At 46.5% G+C, this 22,568-nt stretch overlaps 1 protein-coding gene across 8 annotated transcripts in view; it reads right to left on the bottom strand.

Annotated features, from left to right (window-relative positions):
• Positions 1 to 14,427: 14,427 nt before the first annotated feature.
• EIF4E2 (eukaryotic translation initiation factor 4E family member 2) overlaps positions 14,428 to 22,568 on the bottom strand; it is a 45,632-nt gene continuing 37,491 nt past the window's right edge. For 3 of the 8 annotated variants that reach the window (XM_085889183.1, XM_085889177.1, XM_085889180.1), the window contains 2 exons: positions 17,769 to 17,905; positions 14,428 to 15,002 (listed from right to left, as the gene is read on the bottom strand). In XM_085889183.1, coding sequence (XP_085745309.1) covers positions 14,960 to 15,002; positions 17,769 to 17,905 — 180 coding nt within the window. In that variant the 3' untranslated portion in view covers positions 14,428 to 14,959. Of the gene's footprint in view, positions 15,003 to 16,535; positions 16,830 to 17,768; positions 17,906 to 22,568 lie in introns of those variants that run through there. The other 5 variants (XM_085889178.1, XM_085889181.1, XM_085889182.1 and 2 more) reach the window with 4 other exon arrangements.

Raw genomic sequence — 22,568 nt, forward strand, 5'->3', positions numbered from 1 at the left:
AAGTGAGAATGCAGTGAACGTCATTTCCCCCCAACACCTTGTTACCTCCATTGAAAAATGGAAATACAGTATAAACTCGAGGGGGAGCACTCGGTAGAGTGCAAAACCTCCGCCGCCAATACTGCTGGGTCACTTAAGTGAACGCGATATCCTATTCATTGTTGGTCAAAACGGATCAGAATCTACTGAACCACGATTGAATAAACTAAACTAGATCGACGCGCATATAGAAATGCCAAAATAATCAAATCGAAATTTTTTTGAAAAAAAAGATTTAAAATTTCTGGTTTTTTTCTCCAAGTTTTTTTTTGGGGGGGGGGTTGGAAATCACTTAAAACATGTAGAAATGCAAAAAAAAAATTCAAATATTTTTCAAAAAAAAATTTTTTTTTAAAGTTGCAAATTTTTTTTCACTAACAAATTTTTTTGGGGGGGGGTTGCAAATCACTAAAAACATGTAGAAATACAAAAACAAAAATAAGAATATTTTTTCAAAATGGCCGCCATATTGGATTTTGGACCAAGTCCAAAATCTAATGGCATGATCCTTGGACCATACCTAATCCCCGCACCAAGTTTCGTCGAAATCTGTCCAGGAGTTTTTCCATAATACTGTTCACAAACAAACAAACAGACAGGGGTGAAAACAGTAACCTCCATCCATCTTCGATGGCGGAGGTTAACTCGAGGGCACCACTCGGTAGAGCAAGCACACACACATACACACACACACACACACACACACACACACACACACACACACACACACACACACACACACACACACACACACACACACACACACACTCCTCCTCCTCCTCCTCCACCACCATGCCAACATATCTGGCCCAATAACTTTTTGAGATATGTTATATATCGTTTTTTGGCCCAATCTCTCAATGGTGGGGAATCACTTTGGAAATTAAATAATTCACGAAGCCAGATATGGATCTTCACCGACATCGAATCAATTCTTCTTTGTCACACAACCAACGTGTCCACCAAGTTTCGTCCGAATCCGTCCACAATTTTTTGAGATATCCTGCAGAGATGGAGAGCGAGAGGGAGAGACAGACAGACATATATTGTTATGAATCTGGAACCCACTGCACACAACAGCCAGAGTCCTTATAAATCAGTTATATCGGTAAGTATGTGTTTCTCGTTAGGGTCCCGTCCCTTGTTTAATGGGTAATTAAGTGTACGTGCGCTGCGAAGTTGTTTTATTGTCAGGCCTTTAAATCTTTTGATCCGACAAACCAACCACCCTGCCATTCCCATTCACAACTCCTCCACTGAACTAGCACTTTACCAGGCTCCCCTTGCTGTTCAGTTGGAGTTTTCACAGCGCGTCAACACGCTTCATCCCTGTCCAATCAGGAGCAAACAGCACATCAACACACCTGATCCCTGTCCAACCAAGCGCACACAGAGCGCCCCACACCGAGGCTCCGCCCCGCTCAGGGAGCGGATAAAAAGACCAGGCTCCCTTTGGAGGGGAGTTTGTGTTCATGTTCATGTTGGCGTGGGAGCCTGGTTGTGTGTCGGAGCCTGAGGAGAATCACTTGCTTCGCCGCCTCCTCGCTTGTTTTTGCCATCCGGATCATGCTGGCGTCTGCCGTCTAATGCAGGTACTCCTGGTGCCTTCGTCCTTGAAGCCACGTGAAAGCTGCGGGTTTGAGTCCCGCCACTGAGCCAGATCGTCGAAGACCGCACGAGGCGGACAGATCCAAGCACAGGCTCTGGCCTCCATCTCACCTTTCCTCGAGCTGGAAGCCTTCAATAAAGACACGACGGGGTCCGTTTCTTTTGGGTGTGTGTCTGTGTGTGGGCCCATCTCTTAAGTAGAATTGTTAAGTGCTTTTCCTCACTGTATATTGCCTGCCTGATATTCGGATAACTCTGCCCTTACGTGCTTCCCGCCCCGATTATTATTGTAATAAATTTCCATATTGTTGAATATCCCAGCTCTTTCCCTGTCATTTCTTTTATTGGCTTAGCACGGTGCATGCTGAGAAATCGCGAGGCAGTAAATTGTTCATTTGGACCGACGGGCCTTGGTAACCATCAGCTTGGGTTACACACGGTTCAGGCACGGTAACGGCTCGTTCCGCTTGAAGTCTGTCGAGGGTGTCAATTCCCCGGTAGCTTTTCCACGTGGGTAATTAGGGATATTGAAGTTTGGCAATTAACCCTACCCCACGTGGTCGAATTATTGGAAATTTATGGTCCTGTAAGGGACCGTGCCTTTCGGACTTATCCGAGGGTCATGGCCTAAATTCCGGTGTATTCGGTGGAGCCGACTCTACTGCACCCTCTCGCGGTCGTGCTTGCCACTGATACATGGCCCCACAACAATATAACCTCCTTCACCTTCGGTGGCAGAGGTAACTAGACCGGCACTCTTCAACATCGACAGATATGCCTCCACCCACATTATTATTGAAGGCTTTTATGTTAATTAAAAACAAAAAAAAGGCTGCCGTACTACGTGACCCATGACCATCTTTTTCCCAAACAATTTTGCCTTCGATGACCCGTAAAAATTTTCACTCAACAAAGAAAGCGTTCAACGTTTGCAATTATGACATCATAATGAAGCCACGTATGACATTAAAAAAACACACTTTCCGAATGGGGAGTACTTGACATGCCAAGTTTGTTTGTTTTTCCATACAGTGGTTTGAGATACAGAGGTTTTTCCTTTTTTCCAACATCGCTGCCACACTATGTGACCGATGACACCATAATTATCAGGAAACCATTTTACATGAGTAGTTGCACCTGTGGTGAAAATTGTGTCAATTGGTTAAGCAGTTGCAGAGAAAAGAGAAAATTAGCACGGACGGACGTAAGTACGAACGGACAGACAACCGAAAACATAATGCCGCTGGTGACTTAGTCAGCGAAGCCATAAAAAAAAACTTTTGTTGTGATTTGTATTTACCAGCATAATGTTGACAAGTACACGTATGGTAGTTAATGTAGCCGATAATGCGGTCCATACCTCAATGCTAAACATGTACAGAGTTGAAGGAAGAAACCTCCTCATTCAGTGACCTCAAACTACATTCCTTATTGTTCCCCTACTAGTACAGGTAACATGGTAAGGCCTATCTTACGGTTTCAGGGGACTGTTATATACTGATTTTTATTGAAACTATTGGGAAGCAGATATAGTTTGAAGTACTAAGAGGCAGTTCTAGCCAATAGCTAAAAAAAAATTGATATTAAAATAATGAAATAAAAAGCAATACTGACTCCATACTATTGTTACGGTTGTGGGGGTAGATGTTGGAATTTAATCGGAAAGTTAGGATTGAATAGAGTTGCTTGGTCCGTGGACGTGTAGGAGACATCTCGATGTCATTAAGTATGGAAACTGTGAGCTTGTGTTACTTGTCACCACACACGGGGGAGGAGGGGGGGTGGTGCGGTGTTAATTAGATTGGGATTAAGGCCAAGTTCCCCAGTTTGTCATTGCCCCCTGTGACCTCTTCCTACGTTTTTGCATTTACAAGCCAACCAGGAAGAAGTTACGTTTTTATAACAACCACAACCATAACACCAAGCAAGCAAAACATGCCGAGCAGGCAGAAGCCCTGCCCTCCCGGGTTTCGTGCCAGCAAGCTACGCCCAGAGGTGGAAGAAGGGAGAGGTTCGCAGTAGTAGTTGTGAGAGGAATGTGGCTGGGATGGAGGATCTTGCTTTGCTCTCCTCTTGGCACGACAAAATGGCTGAGTGGTTCTCCTGTCGTGCTGTGAATTGGCTCGTGTGGTGGAGTAAGACACTGGTCATCGACTCTTGGCTGGTCGTGAGAGACGGACCTTGAAGCCTCGTGTATGCAACCGAAGGGAGTGGCACCATTCTGCAGAGAGCGCATCGGCAGGTGCGATCGACGTGGAAGCCGCATGGCTGTCTCTGAGCCTTGGTGTTGAATATCGCCTCATGTGCGTTTCATGCTGCGAGACAGCGGCTTGGTGCCATTTTAGGCACGTCTACCCGTGCAGGATGAAGCTCCTCGATCCCAAAGTTCCGTAAAGACAATCTCTGGACCAACCTGAGTGCCAGAATAAAGGGAGGATTTGTTTTTCTTTTATTTCGTTTCCACCTTATCTGCATTTAAGTCCGAGTGGAGGCGCCTCGACTTTCGACCTTAATTACTTCACGTTATTATTATTATTATTACATTTTGAATTACCCTTGTAAATATTTCCATTAAATCCCCATTTATTTTAAGTTGCTGTGTCCATGTATTTGTCGTGGGGTTCGAGTATAAACCCTTGTGCTGTGCATCCATCTGTTCCATCGCTCTGCCAGTGCCACACCCTGCCCCTCCCTCACGCGCAATAATATCTGAGGATCACGTGTCTGCCTCCTAAGGAAAACCCCTCGGCGATCCGGGCCTGGTCGGTGTGAGTAAACTTAACCAACCAGACCCACGACACTATTCTTGACATCATAATAAATGATGAAATGAAACACTGAAGACCATTTGCAATTATTACAGATTTCCAGTGCACAAACTAATTCAATTATGAAATTACAAATTTTGAACAACATCATCTGGCAGGACTCGTAATGGAAAAACATAATACCAAATTGCAAGCATAATACTGAAAAACTTCACAATAAAGCAGTCTGCGGATAACTTGACAGTACACATGTACATGTTATATTATGCAAGAGAAGCATAGATCTGCATGGAAGATGAGTAGTTGCCATATTGCTAGCATCTCCCCACCATGGGTAACCTGTGCCCATGTACAAGTTCCATTCAGAAGCCAACAATATCATCTTCATCTTCACTAAATGCCAGCTGTGTTGTGCTTGAACAACCATATCCTCTGCAGTTTTCACAAGCAGGAGTACACTCAACGTCCTGCTTCTTGCATGTGCACCCCAAGTTGCTGGAGTCGGTCTGGCAGTTGAACATGATGACCCACAGCAGCTCGGTCTGTCTGGAGAGGGACAAGCCCCTCGTCACTCTCCTGTCATCCCCACTCTCTTGGAAGGAATCCATTCCCAGATCCCTTCCACTCTTGAAACTGAAAGTACACACAGAGGCTGTGGTACTTTGCTGCTACTGATGTCAGGTGGTGAGACACGCTGGAAGCCACAGACATTGAACCACGCATCAGATTCTCATCGAGGACAGCAACTTCCTCCAGGTCTATTCTTCCGCTCGTATCTGCAGATGACTTGAACCACCATCAGCTTCAGCAGAAGGAGTTGCAGCTGCTTCCTTCAGAATCCAGATCTTCAGACTCTGTCTTCCGAGTTGTCAGGTTGAACGTGGTAGTGGGACATCAAATGTCATGTGTTCAACAGCCGCAGGGCATTGAGTGCTGCGTCAACAATGAAATGTGCTCGAACTGCGTGAGTAATGACCTTGCCAGTGAGCATGTGGACTACTGCATTAAACGTAAAATGGAATTTGTAAGCATCCATGCATGGTACGAGTGGGGCAACTTAGCTAAATATAGCATAACAATTGTGCATTTGTGAGGAAAGCACCAAATTTGGCACACTAGTAGCCTATCATATTATGAACAGATTTGGAAATTGGGCCATCTCAAATTCAGCCGCTGATGGCTGTGGCAGCCATTTTTCAAAATGGCTGCCAGTGGTTACTGTTATGACACATATCTGCTTTACTGGAGAGGAATGCAGGTTGATAGTGAAAGTTTATTTACTAATAAAGCTCCAATAACGGTCAAAGAAAGTAACAATTTGATTTGGTTGAGAAAAAAAAGTTAAAGTGGACTAATTAGTCTTATTAAGACAGATTCTGAATGAAAACCAATGATAAACATTCATAGCACTATTGGCTTGGCACATGGTAGTAGAAGTGGTGTGCATGCATATTGACCCCAGAATCGCGCACGGTTGAGTTGCCAGCTTACACTTGTTAACTCGATTAATTGTTATTTTGTTCTGTGCCCATAGAGTTATCTATGCTATCCCATTGTTAACCGTAGTTCATCAAGTTGAGTTTGGTTTGTGGGGTGCAGTTTGGTCATAGGATTATCTCAGTCACGGGGTTCTGCATGTATTTTCGTTCCGTCTTCACGGCGCCAGTTCCAGTTTGCTACTGAGTGAGGAAGTTCTCTCTTCGTACCGGCGTGTTGGCGAGATATCTTTACCATGATAACTTGTTAGTTTTCGGGTTATCTTCATTCGATTGATGGCAATGCCAAACCATTTGTAAGTAGTTTTCCATTCTAGTTTCCATTTTCATGGCTAAGCTAATTTGTTTTGGTCAGTTTGTTGAGTAACCCTTCCGTTTTCTGAAACTGCGTTTTTATTGACTCTTACAGTCAATTGCAACACATCTCAGCACATCGGCTCAACACTGGGAGAGGCGAGAGGCCACACGTCATCACGACCAGACACCAAGTGTGCAAACCTCTTTCGCCAAGGATGTCCGTGCCCTTGTCAGCGTCATAGAAGAGCTTGGCAACCCCTTTGAGGAAGAGAGCATGGATCTGGTTGTCTTTGACACAAAGGAAATTGCAGGTCCTGCTGCAGTTGAGAATGTCAGGAATGTGAAGAAGATTGGCCAAGAGCAGTTCCAGGCTTTCACCAGAGAATGCCTGGTGGAAAGGACCAAGCCAATTGATGATGCAATTTGTTGGAACAAGCTGAAGGTGTTTAGCACTTCCACCCCGAGAAGTGTGAGCAAAGGGAAACAGCAGCTGGCCTCTCTCAGGAACGACATGGCACTTTTCTCACGGCTCTACATCGGTTGCCAGACGAGGGATGGAAACCTTGAAAAGTTCTTTAATCATGAGAATCAAGCATGTCCTCCAGCTCTCTCCGATGGAGAAAGTCTCCATCTAGGTATGGAGTGATCTCCTCAAATGCTTTGAAGAGTTCTCCAATGCCCAATCAGAGGCTCCTGATACCACCAGCCTAGTTCTTGATGGGGCAGTCATTGTCCAGATGCTGAAGCCTGTGGTAGCCAAGAACTTTGATGACGATGCCCAGGATGTCTTCATACCGTACCTGTCAACAAAACTTCAGACTGTGTCACGCCTGGACCTGGTCTGGGACCGCTACGTTGCTGATTCACTGAAAGGCAGTGCAAGATCAAAGCGTGGAAAAGGAGTGTGTAGACGCGTGGTTGGAGTTGCAGTTATACTTGGAAACTGGCAGAACTTCCTCCAAGTGGACACCAACAAGACCGAGCTGTTCAAGTTCCTATCAGAAGCTATCATGAGGTGGTTTGACCAGGATGACAAGCAGCTGGTTGTCACTGATGGATAGGCAGTCCTGAGCAAGCCACCGCTGCTAGACCTGGCCTTGCTCGCCCCATGCAGCCACGAAGAAGCTGATAGTCGAATGTTGTTGCATGCATCACATGCATCCAACCATGGTCACCACAAGATACTGATCAAGACAGTTGACACCGATGTTGTGGTGTTGACTGTGTCAGTGGCCCAGGGACTGCAACCAGAAGATGAACTGTGGCTAGCATTTGGCACTGGGAAGAGTTTTCGGTACCTGGCAGCCGACGAAATAGCAGCTGGTCTAGGACCAGAGGCACTCCCAATGTTTCACGCTCTGACTGGGTGTGACACTGTATCTAGCTTTACTGGACATGGTAAGAAGACTGCTTGGACAATCTGGACCGTTCTGCCAGAACTTACAGACACACTGCTGAAGCTATCCTCTGCATCAAGTGGCATACCAGACGATGTCATGCACACCATCGAGAGGTTCGTCATATTGCTCTATGACAGAACCAGCACGTGCAACGACATTGACAAGGCCCTGAAGAAACTCTTCGCGAAGAAGAACAACGTGCAGCTGATCCCACCAACCGAGGCAGCTCTGGAGGAGCATGTGAAGAGGGCGGCCTACCAAGGAGGCCATGTGTGGGGTCAAACACTGCTACCAACGCCAGAGCTGCCTTCTCCATCCAGCTGGGGCTGGGTCAAGAATGACGAGGGGGTGTACGAGCCACACTGGACGAAGCAACCCAAAGCAGCCCACACCTGCTATGAGCTAGTATCGTGCAAGTGCAAGAAGAGCTGTCTGAAGCGTTGCAAGTGCAAAAAGGCCGCACTTGAATGCACAGCTTTGTGTGTGTGTGAGAGGGAGAGTGCTCACAAAATTGAGAGAATATTAACAGAGCAGACTGTGTCACTGATTCAGAACATTTAAATCAGACATCTCTCGATCAATTTCTATGAGTGAGAGGTCGGTATTCATATGAATGAGACACAGCCCATGATTCGTTTGCAACCATGCTCAACAACCACTGACTTTACATAAGCGATGTTGGTATTCATATCAATCAGATGCAGCTCTTGATTCGTTTGCCACCATTCTTAACAACAACCAATTTCTATGAGTGAGATAGTCGTCCGGTACAACAAATAATTAGCAGCCATCTTGCAAAATGGCAGCTATCTTTAAACTTGAGGTGGCTACAGGTTATGTTTTTCTTAATTCAGCTTTTAATAAATGTTCAAACCAATGTTAGAGTGAAATTATAGTAACCGCTCGTGGCCATTTTGGAAAATGGCTGCCACAGCCATCAGCGGCTGAATTTGAGATGGCCCAATATCCAAATCTGTTCATAATATGTTAGGCTACTAGTGTGCCAAATTTGGTGCTTTCCTCACAAAATGCACAATTGTTATGCTAAGTTGCCCCACTATACAGGGAGTTGTAAAGGGTACAAATTTCCTCACTGGGGCTGTCAGAAGTACAGTTATATTAGTGCAATAAGTGCAGTGAATCTAGATACCTTCCTTGGCATGAGGCATTATAGAGGACACCTTCCAAGGTTTGATGCAAAGTGAGATAACTTCTGTTGCAATTGGTTCGCTGATAGTGCATAATGCCTGTACTATAGTGAAAAACACGACAAAAGACAGAGGGATTTCTATTTTTTACATGTTTAGGCCAAGGTAATGATAAGCCGTTACATGTAAACTTCAAATTCAAACCTGCTCGTGTTCTTTTCTGAATAGAGTTGGCCTGTTCAGTGAACCCTTGGCTCATGATGCAGGGAACCCAGGTTCAAATCTCAGATACATTTGCCCATCGTCAGTTAATGTCATAATTCATGCAAAAGTTGTTGCTTTGTAAGCAGCCTATGGCTGCTGGTTGCATTGTTTTCTGCAAATGTGGGTGTGCTGCTGATGCAATGCCAATTACTAGTGAGCTGGTACTCATTTTGCTGACCTTGGAAGAATGACAGGCTGAGTCAATCCAGCTGGTGTTAATTAATGGCACGACAGGGGCTCAAACCCAAGACCCGAAGATGTTAAACCAGCCACCTTAACCGTTAAGCCAACATCAGGCTTGTAGGTCATGTGGAGGTGGGTCGGTTCATTCAGTTTCGTTGTGCAGATCACCAATCTAAACGAAATTCACCCTGTACATTCATGAGAACACACCATTGAAATTCTTACTTGTTTCCACATGCACAAGTTGACACACCGACAGTTATTACCATTTGAAATTACCACCGTGAAGTGGGCATGGCATGCTTGTAATCGCGGAGGAAACGACCAGGAAACAACAAATCAAGATTGCGGCGTCCATGGTTGTCGTGTGATTGAGTGATTTTTGGTCTTTCAACAACCAAATATGCGTTCTTTTATACACTTGGGTGCGGAGGATGATGAGAAAGTGACGCAATTCACGGATAAGAGCTGGTGTAAGGTATGCGAGTGTGCAAAGGCTTGGTGCGACACCACAGAGAGTGAAACTATCAACAAATGCCGTTTGCTGGCTGACCAAATTATGAAACTGCTTCCAATGACTGATCCTCCTGCTAATGCCAGCTGTCACCGGTTCTGCTATGCGTCGTTTTGTAACAAGGATCATATAAAACGCACTGAAGCCAGGAAAAGGAAATCAGAAGCCTGCACTACTGCAGTTTCTGCTGGAGCCAGTGAGGTGGTGGGCAGACTCAAAGAAGAGGGACACTCATACCACAAAATACGTAGAAAATCCCTCAGAACCTCTGTAGAAGGGGTGGCTGTTAAATCAGCTGGTGTACTGCCAATAATTTGTATCATATGCCAGAAAAAAGACAAATTCATCCGTGTCAAAGGAAAATCTCAACGTAATCAGTTGTCCCTGGCAGAAACACAGGATGGAGGAAAGCTGAGGGAAACTGCTGAGCAGAGGAGAGATGAACGTGATGTGAGAATAATGACAACTCTAAAGGATAAAGACTGTGTGGCGCTGGAAGTTTGTTATCACCGTAAATGTTATTACGAGTATGTGAATGACACACCACAGACAGAGTGAAAGTAAACTCCAAACTCAGAAAGTGAACTACGACTCAACATTTGACATTTTCTGTGATAAAGTAATCCAGGTAAGACTCATTGATGGAAAGCAATCTATACATATGAAGAAGTTGTGTGAGATGTTCAATGACCAACTCAGAGTATGCGAAGGTCAGGATAAGGCCAACTACCAGGCAACAAGACTGAAGAAAAGACTGCAGGAACGGTACCCAGACATGATTTTCTATCGTCCACCAAAAATGTCTGAGAGCGAAGTGGTGTACATGAAGGACATTGATATTGGTTCCATTGCTCAGGCTGCTGTTGTAGACAGTCGCTATACAACAGAAACAGTCAACTCCAGAGGATGAAGCCAGCCAGGGTCCACAGCAGGGTGACTCAGGCCTCAATTTACATGTTCTATAATCGGGAGCACTCATGCTGAGGGATGACCTGAACAAACACCAAACTGTGGACATTACATGGCCACCACTTGCTCCTGACTTCGACATTTCAAATGCTGCAAGAGCCATCCCTGTTGCATTGTACAACTTTGTTGCATGGATAGCGGGCCTGTCAGACGAGCCAACCCTGGAGAAATTTGTGGAACTCCCACGGCATATTCATCTGAAAATGCTCTCTGTTCTTCAAGACGTTTCTATAGCATCAAGGGGTAGAACGTTTACTCCGAAGTCCTCTGCATTGGGCCTGACTGTGAAACATTGGACTGGTTCTATTCGACTGTTCGGACTGCTCTACAAGCTTGGGCATTGTGTCTCAGTCAGTACTACACAGGCGTTGGAAACTGCTTTGGCGCTGTTGCAGATTGATCAGGATGGAAAACTGCCCTCAAACTGCCTCAGAAATGTACCGACAATATTTGTGTACGATAACATCGATTTCAGTGAGGAGACCCTCACCGGTCATGGGATCACTCACCACACCAATGGATTGATGATACAAGACGCACCCTCTGAGCCGATTCAGCACGCTCGTCCAGTGACTCCAATTCGCCGTCGTCAGCGGTCATTAGTTGGGAACACGCCACCCATTCTCAAGTATGGTGGTGGGAAAAGGCAAGGGACCACAGCCTTTTACAGTTGTGACATTGACATCAGTCTGTCACAAAAGGACAGGCAATCGCTGGATGTACTCTATTACACAATGAAAACGGTCCAGAAAACGGACAGGCGGTTGCCGACATGGACTGGGTACAACACCATCCTTCGTCAGGATGAAGAGTTGACCAAGTCAGCCATCATCTACCTTCCCATGATCGAGGCATCACCCACGGAACTGGACACCATTTACACGGTCCTACGCCAAAGCATCGATATGGTTGATAAACTGGAACGTGAAGAAGTAGTTCTCGTCTTCGACCTTGCAATCTACAGTAAGGCGCAGGAGATTCGTTGGTTGGCACCCGGAGTTGACAGAAAGGTTGGTAATTCGTCTTGGCGAATTCCACCAACTCATGAGCTTCCTCGGCGTGATCGGCAAAAGATTCAGAGACGCAGGTCTGCTAGACCTCATAATAGAGTCTGGTATTGCCGCTCAGCGTTCTGCAAATTCAGTAATAAACGGCCACCACTATAACAGGAGTCTGCGCTGTCACAAGCTCGTCTACGAAGCGCTAGGAAGACTATGCTTCCAGGCATTCGTGGACTCCCTCGCAGAGGAGACGCGTGCGCGATTCGAGAGGTTATAGAGCGTCTCCAGGAAACGTTTCCGTCTCCGTTGTTCGAACAGTTACTGTCATCGGAAGAGGTCTCTAAAATGTTCACACGCTACAGCAACTTCAGACAGCAGCAATGTACAGCGAGCAAAATATTCACATTCTGGTGCTCCTACTTGGAATTGCTGGAGCTAGCACTAAAGCTTATATGGGCAACTCGTACTTCGAACTGGTCGAAACACCTTGCGATCACGAGAGCGTCAATGCCCTGGTACTTTGCGTACGATCACCTAAACTATGCAAGGTACTTACCCGTTTACTGGCTGGAAATGGCCGGGCTAGAGCACTCCCACCCAGACACCTATCAAGCATGCATGGACAGCAAATGGACTGCCCAACGGCATACTCGTTATGGATTTAGTAGTGTTGGGTGCGATCAGATCATAGAGCAGACTTTTAATAGGGACAGCAAGACCAGTGGAGGCATCATTGGTTACACTCAGAAAAGCACAGCTGTGAAGAAGTGGATCCTGTCCCAACCAGCACTTGCGGAAATCGCAAGGAAATGTGAGTCCATGGCAGGTATCCATGACGAGCCCCGAATGAGAGAGGACTTGGATGTGTCGAGCTCGAAGAAGAACGAAGCAGCGGTGGTACAAGTGATGGACACAGTACTTCAAATGATTAACCCTTTCTCCGGCGCTCACCTTGAACTCGTCAATATTAGTTCAGGTGTCATCACATCGCCAGCCACTTCTGTGGACTTGATGAACGCATATGTCAAGGGAGAGAATGCTGTTGTGCAATTCATGCATGATTGGCTTCTCTCGGGTGAGGTCCCATTCTTCAGTCCGATTTCGAAGGCCAAATTGGCAACTTTCTCGAAGGCGCGAGGCAAGTCAGTGACTCCCCACCTGCAGACGCCGAAGGTTAAAATTGCGAATGAACGTCGTCTTTTCACACGACTGCTGTTGATTGGCGAGAAAAGCAATGTAACACTCCACGATCTGCTCGCGTACCCACTGGCGAACATATCTTTCCCGCTGGCATCTGGTGATGGTTCGATTGCTAAGACGGACAAAGCCAAACTCCGCAACCATATACTGAAACTGTGACCCGATTGCCGTGTGGACGCTCGGCCTATCCAAGGTGCAACGATTGTGGATGGAATGGCGGTTATTCAGGCGATAAAGGCTGGTTCACTGCAAAACACTTTCAGCAAACTGGAAGAGATGGTGCTGAACATCGTAGTGGCCAAAGCACGACATAAACAATCTTCGAGACTGGACGTGGTGTTTGATATTTACCCAAGTATCAGCATCGAGTGCCTGGAGCACGCCAGACGAGTGGGTAGGGCAGGCGATCTTCAGGTGCGAACCATCTACGGATGCGATCAAGCCTTCCAAAACAGTGGGCCAATTATCTCCTGAGCGGAGCCAACAAGGAGGCGTTGATAGAGTTCATCGTCGAATCGTGGACGAGAAACATCTCTCCATCAAAACTGGGCGACATGCTGTTGTACGTCAGTCATGCCGGCAAAAGTCAGAAAATCGAGGCGTCGAATGGTGTCATGACTGTGTCGTCAGTAACTGAACTTGAATGTGACCATGACGAAGCTGACACGAAGCTCCTGCTACATGCCGCTCACGCGTGACAGAATGAAGAGTCGGTGCGCATAGAGAGTTTCGACATCGATGTGTTTGTGTTGGCGTTGGCTCACTCGAAGTCGATTCGAGCACGAAATTTCCATCTGGTCACAGGAAGTCCCAAGGACATTATCGTCGTTGACATTAGGAAGCCGAGTAATGCTTTGGAAAGTTCTGTCTGCGATGCGTTGATAGGTTTGCACAATTTCACGGGAAGTGATACCACCAGTGCATTCCACGGTAAGGGCAAAACAAGCCCATTTGACTTGATGATGAAACAATAATAGGTGCTGTAACTGCCTTTAATAGTCAATGTAACTACCTTTAATAGCCAGTGTGGCTGCCTTTTAAGCAAAAAGTTGCCTTGGTCAACTCGAAGGCCTGTCTGGTCGGGCCAGACGTTTTCGGCAGGTAAAAATATGTAACTGCTTCGGTTTACGACCTTTAATTATAAACATCTTTAATAACAGTGAATTGGGCTCTGTATAAACATATTGTATCATTTTGAGACCTCACAAGAGGTTTTTGACATACATATCAGTCTAACCTTGATTCTTCATTTCTGTGTCAAAATTGTGCTTTAATGTTCGGTGTACCTTTAATTGCCAAAATGACCAATTGCGTCACATCCTCGACGTGGAAACAAGTGGATTTGGACTCAGCGTCTAAAATTATTTAAGTATGCCAAATTTCATTCAGATTGGTGATCTGCACAACGAAAATCATTTTCTGAAGGTAATAGCGAGTACCTCCACATGGTCTATTGATCATCATGTAAAAGTACACTGGTGTCTGTCCTACATGTGATTGATGTCCAACCTTTTCCATGAGCCTTATTCAGAGCACGAAAAACCTTTGGCATTTTCTGTTTATTCACAAAACACACAGTGTTTTTCTTGACCTCCCCACCCCATTTTTCATTTTGTTTATTCATGCACAGCCAAAGCTCTAGCCTTAAAAACCTTTGCACAAAATACTGTAGATAGGCTTCAACTATCCCTTGTTTACAATGACAGAGGGATAAAATTGTAATGGCTGCAAATTTTAATTTGCTTCGACTGTCCCTATTTGCTGGGACGGCAGTGGTCACCCCCCAAATAGCAGAACGCCAACTCACCAATCAAAAATGCATCATTATCACAAAAATCCTTGCAATCACCAGTCTTTTTAAGGAAACAGGATTCCCAGTACCAGACGGCAAGAAATGGGAAGTCAGCAACTACACCAATGGATGCAATTCAGAAAACTTGTTTTGACTGTGCATCTTATGGGGTGTTTTTTTCAGAAAATAGCATCCTGTGTTGATGCAGTCAGCACTGGCCGTAACATGAGAGTGGGAAGAGTGAGGCAACAGAGATGTTTTCTTGCAATCATCCTTAATCTCATCGTCGGAATAGCTCCGTATTCCGGAAGCTGGAGTTGTCCCTAAGGCGGAGAAAAAAAAAGTGACAATGAATGAATAAAATAAAAATACAAGAAGTTGGTTATTTGCTTTGATAATATTTTGTTATTTATGAAGGCAAGCTTACGCAACCATGAAAGATTTCAGCATCTCAGATGGTGACACTTATTCATACATCCGTGTAGTTATTATACACATGGAGAAGGAGGAAGAGTACACTTGAGTATGTGCAGAACTGCACTGCAAAGTCCGACCAATGGTCACGAAAGAGATAGACTTAATGATATGAGAATGCAATAACTCATGGTACCTGAGAGAAACCAGTGCAGAATGTAACTACAGAGCTCAAAGAACACCTTACTCAACCACATGGTCTTGAGAAAAAGGGACATGGTAAGGGTTACCCCCTCCATTTTAAAGTCAAGATGTGAAGCTTCTGGCAGCCTGTTTGGCAGCCCAAATAATGTTGACATCTCATGTATTATAAAGAATGAACTTTGAGAAAAAAAAAAGAGACAATAAACAGACAGATTTTTATGGACGAAGTTAGCTCAGACATTGCATCGCTGAGCGCCACCATTTTGTCTGAATATCGATGTTCCCCTGCCCTGAGAGCTCGAGCGGAAAATTTGAGATGAGATGAGTACAATTTTGCTCGAGTTCTGCTAAACTGAAGCATTTTGAAAAGTACAAACAAAGCGATTTATGGTGAAAAGCATTCAAAAGAAACAATTTAATTGAAATAAAAGAAAAGTTTGAAAGGCTGTAGAAAAATACAAAGCAAACCATCGATTCGGAAGTCAACACCTTCTTTTACACGTCACATTAGTTATTCGTGCCTGTTGTTCGTGTCCTTGATGACGTCCCTAAAAACTCTGCATTTGCCATTTGGAATGATTTTGAATTTATTTATTTTTGACAGATAAACAGACAAACAAATGATTAAAGCAATTGCTTAGTAAACCCCAGTGTGCATGTACACGCCGGATGAGACACCGTACAATTTTGCCAAATTCAAATCCAAAGTACTGCTACGCTGCAGGTTTTGAAAGTGCAAAACAGCCCGTTTGGGTTCTAGAGTTCGAAATATGAAATTAAATTTGAAATAAAGTACCTTCTCGATCACAGACAGACAGACAGACACTGAACCAATTGCTTCCCCCTCCCCCACCCACCCCCCACCTTGCGCTACTTCTGCCAAAAAACAATAAGCAATTTTAAAAGGATGCAAATATTTAATGAATGATGGCGAGGGGTGAGGCAACGAGAAGGGGGGAGGGGGGAGGAGAGGCAATGGGAAGGAGAGGCAATAAGAAGGAGAGGCAATGGGAGTGGAAGCAATGGGAGGGGAAGGCAATAATGTGAGGGGAAGGCAATAATGTGAGGGGAAGGCAATAATGTGAGGGGAAGACAATAATGTGAGGGGATGCCCACCCATCCTCTCTTTAAAAAAGCATTTGCAACCAACATGCCAAAGCTTGCAAAACCAGGTGAAAAGAAGCGCAAGGCAGAATGAGACTTAGGAGAAAAGGACCACCCACACCAGGCATTCTGACCTTGCTTCAAGAGGCTCAAAGGGCAGTCACCCTTCCTGCAAGCCTCATCTGCTCGTTACAAGCCCATGGAATTCTTCCCAGGCCCTAGGATGACGGGCACAAAGTGAGGGGTGGAGGGAAGGCACTGTTTTTTAATACCCGATCATTCCTTTTTTTAAAAAAATTTGTTTACAACATTGAGATGCCAAGTCTGGCTCTTCCCTCCACTTCTTCAAGTTGAACGCCCACTGTCATCATGCCAAAACCAGCACAGATCTGTGACTGCTTTTGCTCCATATCAGGAAAGTGCGGTTACTGTGCGAATGCAAGTAAAAAGTGTTGGTTTAATGTTTCTGTTAGGAGCTTGACATTCGAATTTGAGGTACAAACTTAATGGAAAGAAAATTACTTAATCCATTTAGCATGGCTATATGACATCTACACCATTGTGATAAATCTCTCAGCTTGTCATTCACATTTCCACATTTAAAGGTGTACAATCATGGAACTCAGCAAAAAGAATGGTTGGAGATTAATCATTTGATTAGAATCCAACATGCGAGAAATAACAGGAACAAAGTAGCTTTGTTCTCAGTTGCTTTAAGCTTGAAGCAACTTTTGCCGAGATAAATTCATGACATCATAATAAAAAGCATGCAAAGCCTCGACTATACCTCCACATACTGGCACTGGCTTATCTCTTACTATGGAAAGAAAGAAGATGATGTAACAGAGCAATTCTGAGTATTTCACATAAAGTTCTGCATGAGCTGGGAATGTAGTACAAGAGCATGACAAAGCTGGAGTGGAACCATGATAAAGGTCTGAATAAAGGCTGAATCTGGAACAGTGTCCAAGCCTTATACGGTCTAAAGATTACCTCCTACAACAAAACAAAGCACCCCTCACAGCACACCTGGAAAGCATGCATGCAGAACAAACTCGGAAAACAAAATGCACGTTTAAACTTTCAACACTTTGCACGCTGACAATGACAAATGCAACCCGATGGATGGAGAACCGAAGACCAGGGATTCGTAAGGGCACATTTACAAGCAGTATGTCTTCAGCTCAGCTGTGTTATTGGTCAATCCCAAGGGATTTACGATAAATTCAAATGGAATTAAATTTCAACAAAATAAGCAAAAATAAAACAAGCAAATGCAAAAGAAAAAAATATATATATGTATATATAAAAGTCCTGGAAATGTAAAAGCCTGCAAGCGGAATGTTAACGCCATAAAAGTGACTGACTTGATGCTGTCCGTGTGCGTTTTGTATTCCATGACTGTGTTGGGTGGTAAATTCAAGACTCGACGGAGTGTGTCGCGGATGCGTGATGTGGTTGCATGGTCACTTGCAGTCTTGTTCCAGATCGAAATGATGTCTTCCTGCAGACAAGAAAGTAGAAAAACTTTTCATACTATTTTGCATTTGTTCAGAATGCTTTTTGGGGGAGGCGGGAAGATTATCCATCATATTGTTGCGGTTCTGCAAAACCGCATGCCTCTAAGGCAATAGCACCCAACATACAGTGATCCCCAGGCACTTATTTCATTAGTATTCGTGTATTTAGTCCTCCCCTTATATTGAGTGGGTTCACGGGACGAAGTGCGTTGCGTGGGTCTCGTAGTTAGGTCAAATAAATATATGCGATTGATACTCTGACCCCTATCTAACCCTTTGCTTTTAGCCATAGTACAGGACAAGCACGCAAGCATACACCCCATTCAATAGACAATCGTTAAAAAGCACACCGCGATTCCTCCCATGGCTCGGATCATCCCCATCCTAGTTGCACACAAGACAACCCACACATGGGAATTTGAGCACCATTATTTCGTTCAAATCTGCGTGCCAATTCTCAACGGCACCTCAACTTACTCCACACCTCACTCACCAAATCTCACCACTTTAACCACAAACATCTCCTGCATAGGGGAAAGATATTCCGGCACCTCAGCATCGCTACAATTGACTATTCTATTTTGAGGAGCACCGCGCGGCGTCGGATTGTCCTCGGAGCCACGCGATGCTTGACCACGAAACACGTGTGAATAGCTCCATCGCATCTCACTGGGAACGTCTCAGGTGAGCGTCCAGAATTGTTGAAACCCTCACCCTGTTGTCACACCACGGCACGACCCAAAGCAACGAGGATGGGTTGCGGAAAGGGCGATCCGGAAGTTTGGCTTGGGTCCAGGGTGTGCATTTTGGCTCGTGAAGAAGCCCGTGGGTGGCTGAGAAAGTCTGCTGCCATCCGACATACAGATTACACTCTGTGCACGTTCAGGGCTGGGGCGCCAGCTCAGGGAGCATGCCCTCATGTTGAGTCAGGAGGTCTGAGCCAAGCTGAAGTTGGAAGGCATCTGAGTGTTTCCAGTCCCAGAGCCTGGAAGGGCATGGCTGGAGCCACTGTGGCCCAATAGAGAAGCAAGATTTGGGCCACAGCGCGTCACTTTCTAGTCCTCGCCCCACCCTTCGCCTGGGGCTAAAAAAAGGGGGTAGTGCAAAGCCGTGAGAGCGCGCTCTTTCTTAGAGAACCTGATCCGAGGAGACTGCCATCCTTTGAGACTCCCTGAACTGCTGTCGATGTCCCACCACCCCGCGCAGACAGACGGACCAGTGTGGAGACAAAGTTGCCACGAGCCCTGGCAAATTAATAGGCAGAAAATAACGCGCCATATCACGAGGTGTGAACACTCAGGTGGAGCGTCCCAGAGATACACGCTACACATACAGACCTTTACACGGCTAAGTGAGGGATCTTCCTTCTCACACATCTATTCCTCTATTTTTTTTTCTCACACACACACACATATATATATATATATATATATATATATATATATATATATATATATATATATATATATATATATATATATATTGTTGCGGATTTCGCGCCCGCCGGCGTGCGACGGCCACGTAACTCGAATCGCGGCACGTCGCCCACCGGACGGACAATCCAGTCGTGACCCTCTCGGACTAACGCCGGGAACCAGTCACGGGTGGACCTTTCGGTCTCACCGCGATCGAGCCAATCAGCCCCCGCGTGGGATAGGGTTGCTCGCCAAATTCGAACTACCTAAGTACCCACGCGGAGGGTAGACCGGGCGATCGCACCTCGCCGCAGGTCGACTTCGGACACGGGCCACTTAAGCGACCCGTTCCGTACTATCAGAATAACCGAGCGGTGTTATCGTCGACCTCGACGGTTCGATTAATTATCGGGCGTATTCAGCCCACTACCAACCCTTTACGTGAAGCAAGATGGGGATTCAATGGGGGAAAAGACGAAGCGAAGCGGGAGAACAGTTCAACAATAAAGCACATTTATTCTCGGCACACGGGAAGCACACAAATACAATTCCACCAAATGCACACAAAAAAAAGAAAACACAATTCCATTTACACAAAAAGCAAACATAAAAGTGAAAACACAGTGCAGAGCTAATACCGACTACCGAGCACACGGCAACACTTATACAATTCTACTTCACAGACGGCGCCGACAACACATACCCAAAACCAAGGAAAAGAAATACCCCAAGAATGAGGTAGGCCTGGGGCCGAGACCGGGTCGGGCCTACCCGTCTGGTGATGAGACGCGGAGCGGCGATGGCCCCGCAACCCGCGGGCCTCGTGGACAGTGCCTGGCAGGGGGTGGGAACGGGGCCCCCTTGGTCGCACTATCTCAGCGCGGGGGGAAACAAGAAGGGTTGCTGATGCTCGGGGTATAGAGGATCTTTATTATGTGCGACGAGCGTCTCCACCTCGGCCAGGTCGCGCTGTCGGCCTCCCTCGGGTGCAGCTTCCTGCACGACGCGAGCACCCCCTCGTCTGGTGTCGCCGCCTTTCCACAGCTCCGTCCCCTCCGTTCCGACTCCAACGCACACGACGAGCAGCTCCACCGCCCGCGAAGTCTTGACCCTCTGCTTCCGACTCTCCTCTTCTTGACTCTCCGTTCTCGTTCTGCTGACTCTCCCTCGTTCTCGTTCTGCTGACTCTCCTTTTCTTGACTCTCCGACTCCGTTCTGCTGACTCTGACTCGTTCCCGTTCTGCTGACTCTCCTTTTCTTGACTCTCCGACTGACGAACACCGTCCTTTTATCCTCCCGTAACTTTGCCTTTGACCCCCTCCCTTTGACCTTTCACCTCGCTCCCCATTGGCCCGAGAAAAAGTGGGCGTGAAGGCTTTTTGATCCACAAATTTGCATATATCGATCGTTCTGGAGGTGGGGCCAAATCGCCCCTCGCTCACCGATTGAACGGCAAAAAAGTGGGCGTGTGTCGTTTTTGATCCGTTTTTGAAGCAGAAAATCCGTGGTTTTGTACACGCTGTTCAACGTGCGCCCTACACGAGTCCAGCATCGGTGCCCATGAGTGGCGCGAGATGACGGTGATGCGATGGTGGCGAGTTGTGACGGTAAAGGTCGTGGCGGTTGTGGTGAAGCGGTGGTTGTGGTCGGTGGTTGATGTTGTGGTTGTGATGGTAATCATGGCTGTTGGTCCAAAATAAAGATAGTAAAAGAAAAACGGCTATCCTGAAGAGTCGCAGCACGTATAAATGACATGTATTCCCACTAGACAACGGGTTTGGGCCTAACTACACATGTACTTACCGAGATACCTCACCTAAGGGACCTGAATGGTGGTTTGCGAATCTGGTAACACAACAATATATATATATATATATATATATATATATATTTATATATATATATATTTATATATTGTTACGAATTTCGGTCCGCCCGGCGTGCGATCGGACACGTAACTCAAATCGCGACCGAGTCGCCCACCGGAATGGACAATTCAGTCGTGACCCTCCTTGGAACTATCACCAGGAGCTAGTCACGGGTGGGTCTTTCGACCACACCACAATTGTGCCAATCGGCCACCCGCGCAGGATAGGGTTGTTCGCCAAACTCGACCTACCAATGTACCTGCGCGAGTAGTAAACCTGGCGATCGTACCTTGCAACGAGCCGGCCTAGGACACGAACCGCTTAAACGGTCCGTTCCGTGCTTCAGTGATAACCGAGTGGTGTTATCGCCGACCCCGACGGATGTGATTCTATTTACTGGGTGCTTACACCATTCTACCAATTCCTTCCGTGATGCAAGATGGAACTTTCAAACAAGGGAAAGGACGCAATGAAATGGGGAACAGTTCAACAAGCACATTTATTTCACACTCAGACAAGGCACATATTTACAGCCATACAGTAAATCATGCACGTACACAATGAAATCAAGCAAAGGAAGAATTTACCACGAATAAAGTGTCTTTATTTCACACGCACACTGAGACAATTCTACTTATAAGACGGCGCCACCACATGCATTTACACAAAAGCAAAGAAAAGCCACCCTCCAAGACAAGGGTGGCAGACAGGTCCATGGACCAAATGTACGTGGAACCTGGATGAGCGGCCAGGTCCACGAGACCGAAGGGTCTTACCCACGCCCTCGTGGCGCGATGGCGGGCAAGCCGCGATGTCAGCGTAGCTGCGCCTGGCTTCGTGCCCCTGGCATGGCCGGTGAGCTCTCTTCGGCGTTCTCCGTGCAGGCACGTGTTTCACCGTCGGCACCACGGTTGGGGAGGGGAACGGACGGGGTTACCGGCGCTTTCTTAACGCGGAGCTCGGAAAGGGAGAGGGGAATTGCTGACGCTCCGTCCAATGAGTTGACGCTCTGGACCGTACTGGCTCCGGCGAACTCCTCCTGGCTGTGGCCTCCACAACGCCCATTCTCCGGCAGCGGTCCCCACTCAGCCCTCTGGTTCGCCTCTGAGCCCTCCTCCGCGTCCCTGCTCCACTCAGCAACTCGCCCTCCTAGCCCCTCAACTTCGACCTGAGCTCCGAGCTCCTTCCTCTCCGTCGATCGGCCCCCGTCTGCCTTTCCCCATCTGCTTCGAGCTCCGTCTCCCGACTCTGCCCCACCGACACTGCTCCGTCTCCCGACTCTGCCGCACCGACACTGTGGCGAGCTGCGTTGTGCTCTCGCTTATATAGGCCGGGGGAGGAGTGCATATGTAAATTTGTGGATC

Source organism: Eptatretus burgeri, chromosome 7 (assembly GCF_056783735.1).
Source record: "Eptatretus burgeri isolate ZD-2024b chromosome 7, Ebu_testis_v1, whole genome shotgun sequence".
NCBI classification, from domain to species: domain Eukaryota; kingdom Metazoa; phylum Chordata; class Myxini; order Myxiniformes; family Myxinidae; genus Eptatretus; species Eptatretus burgeri.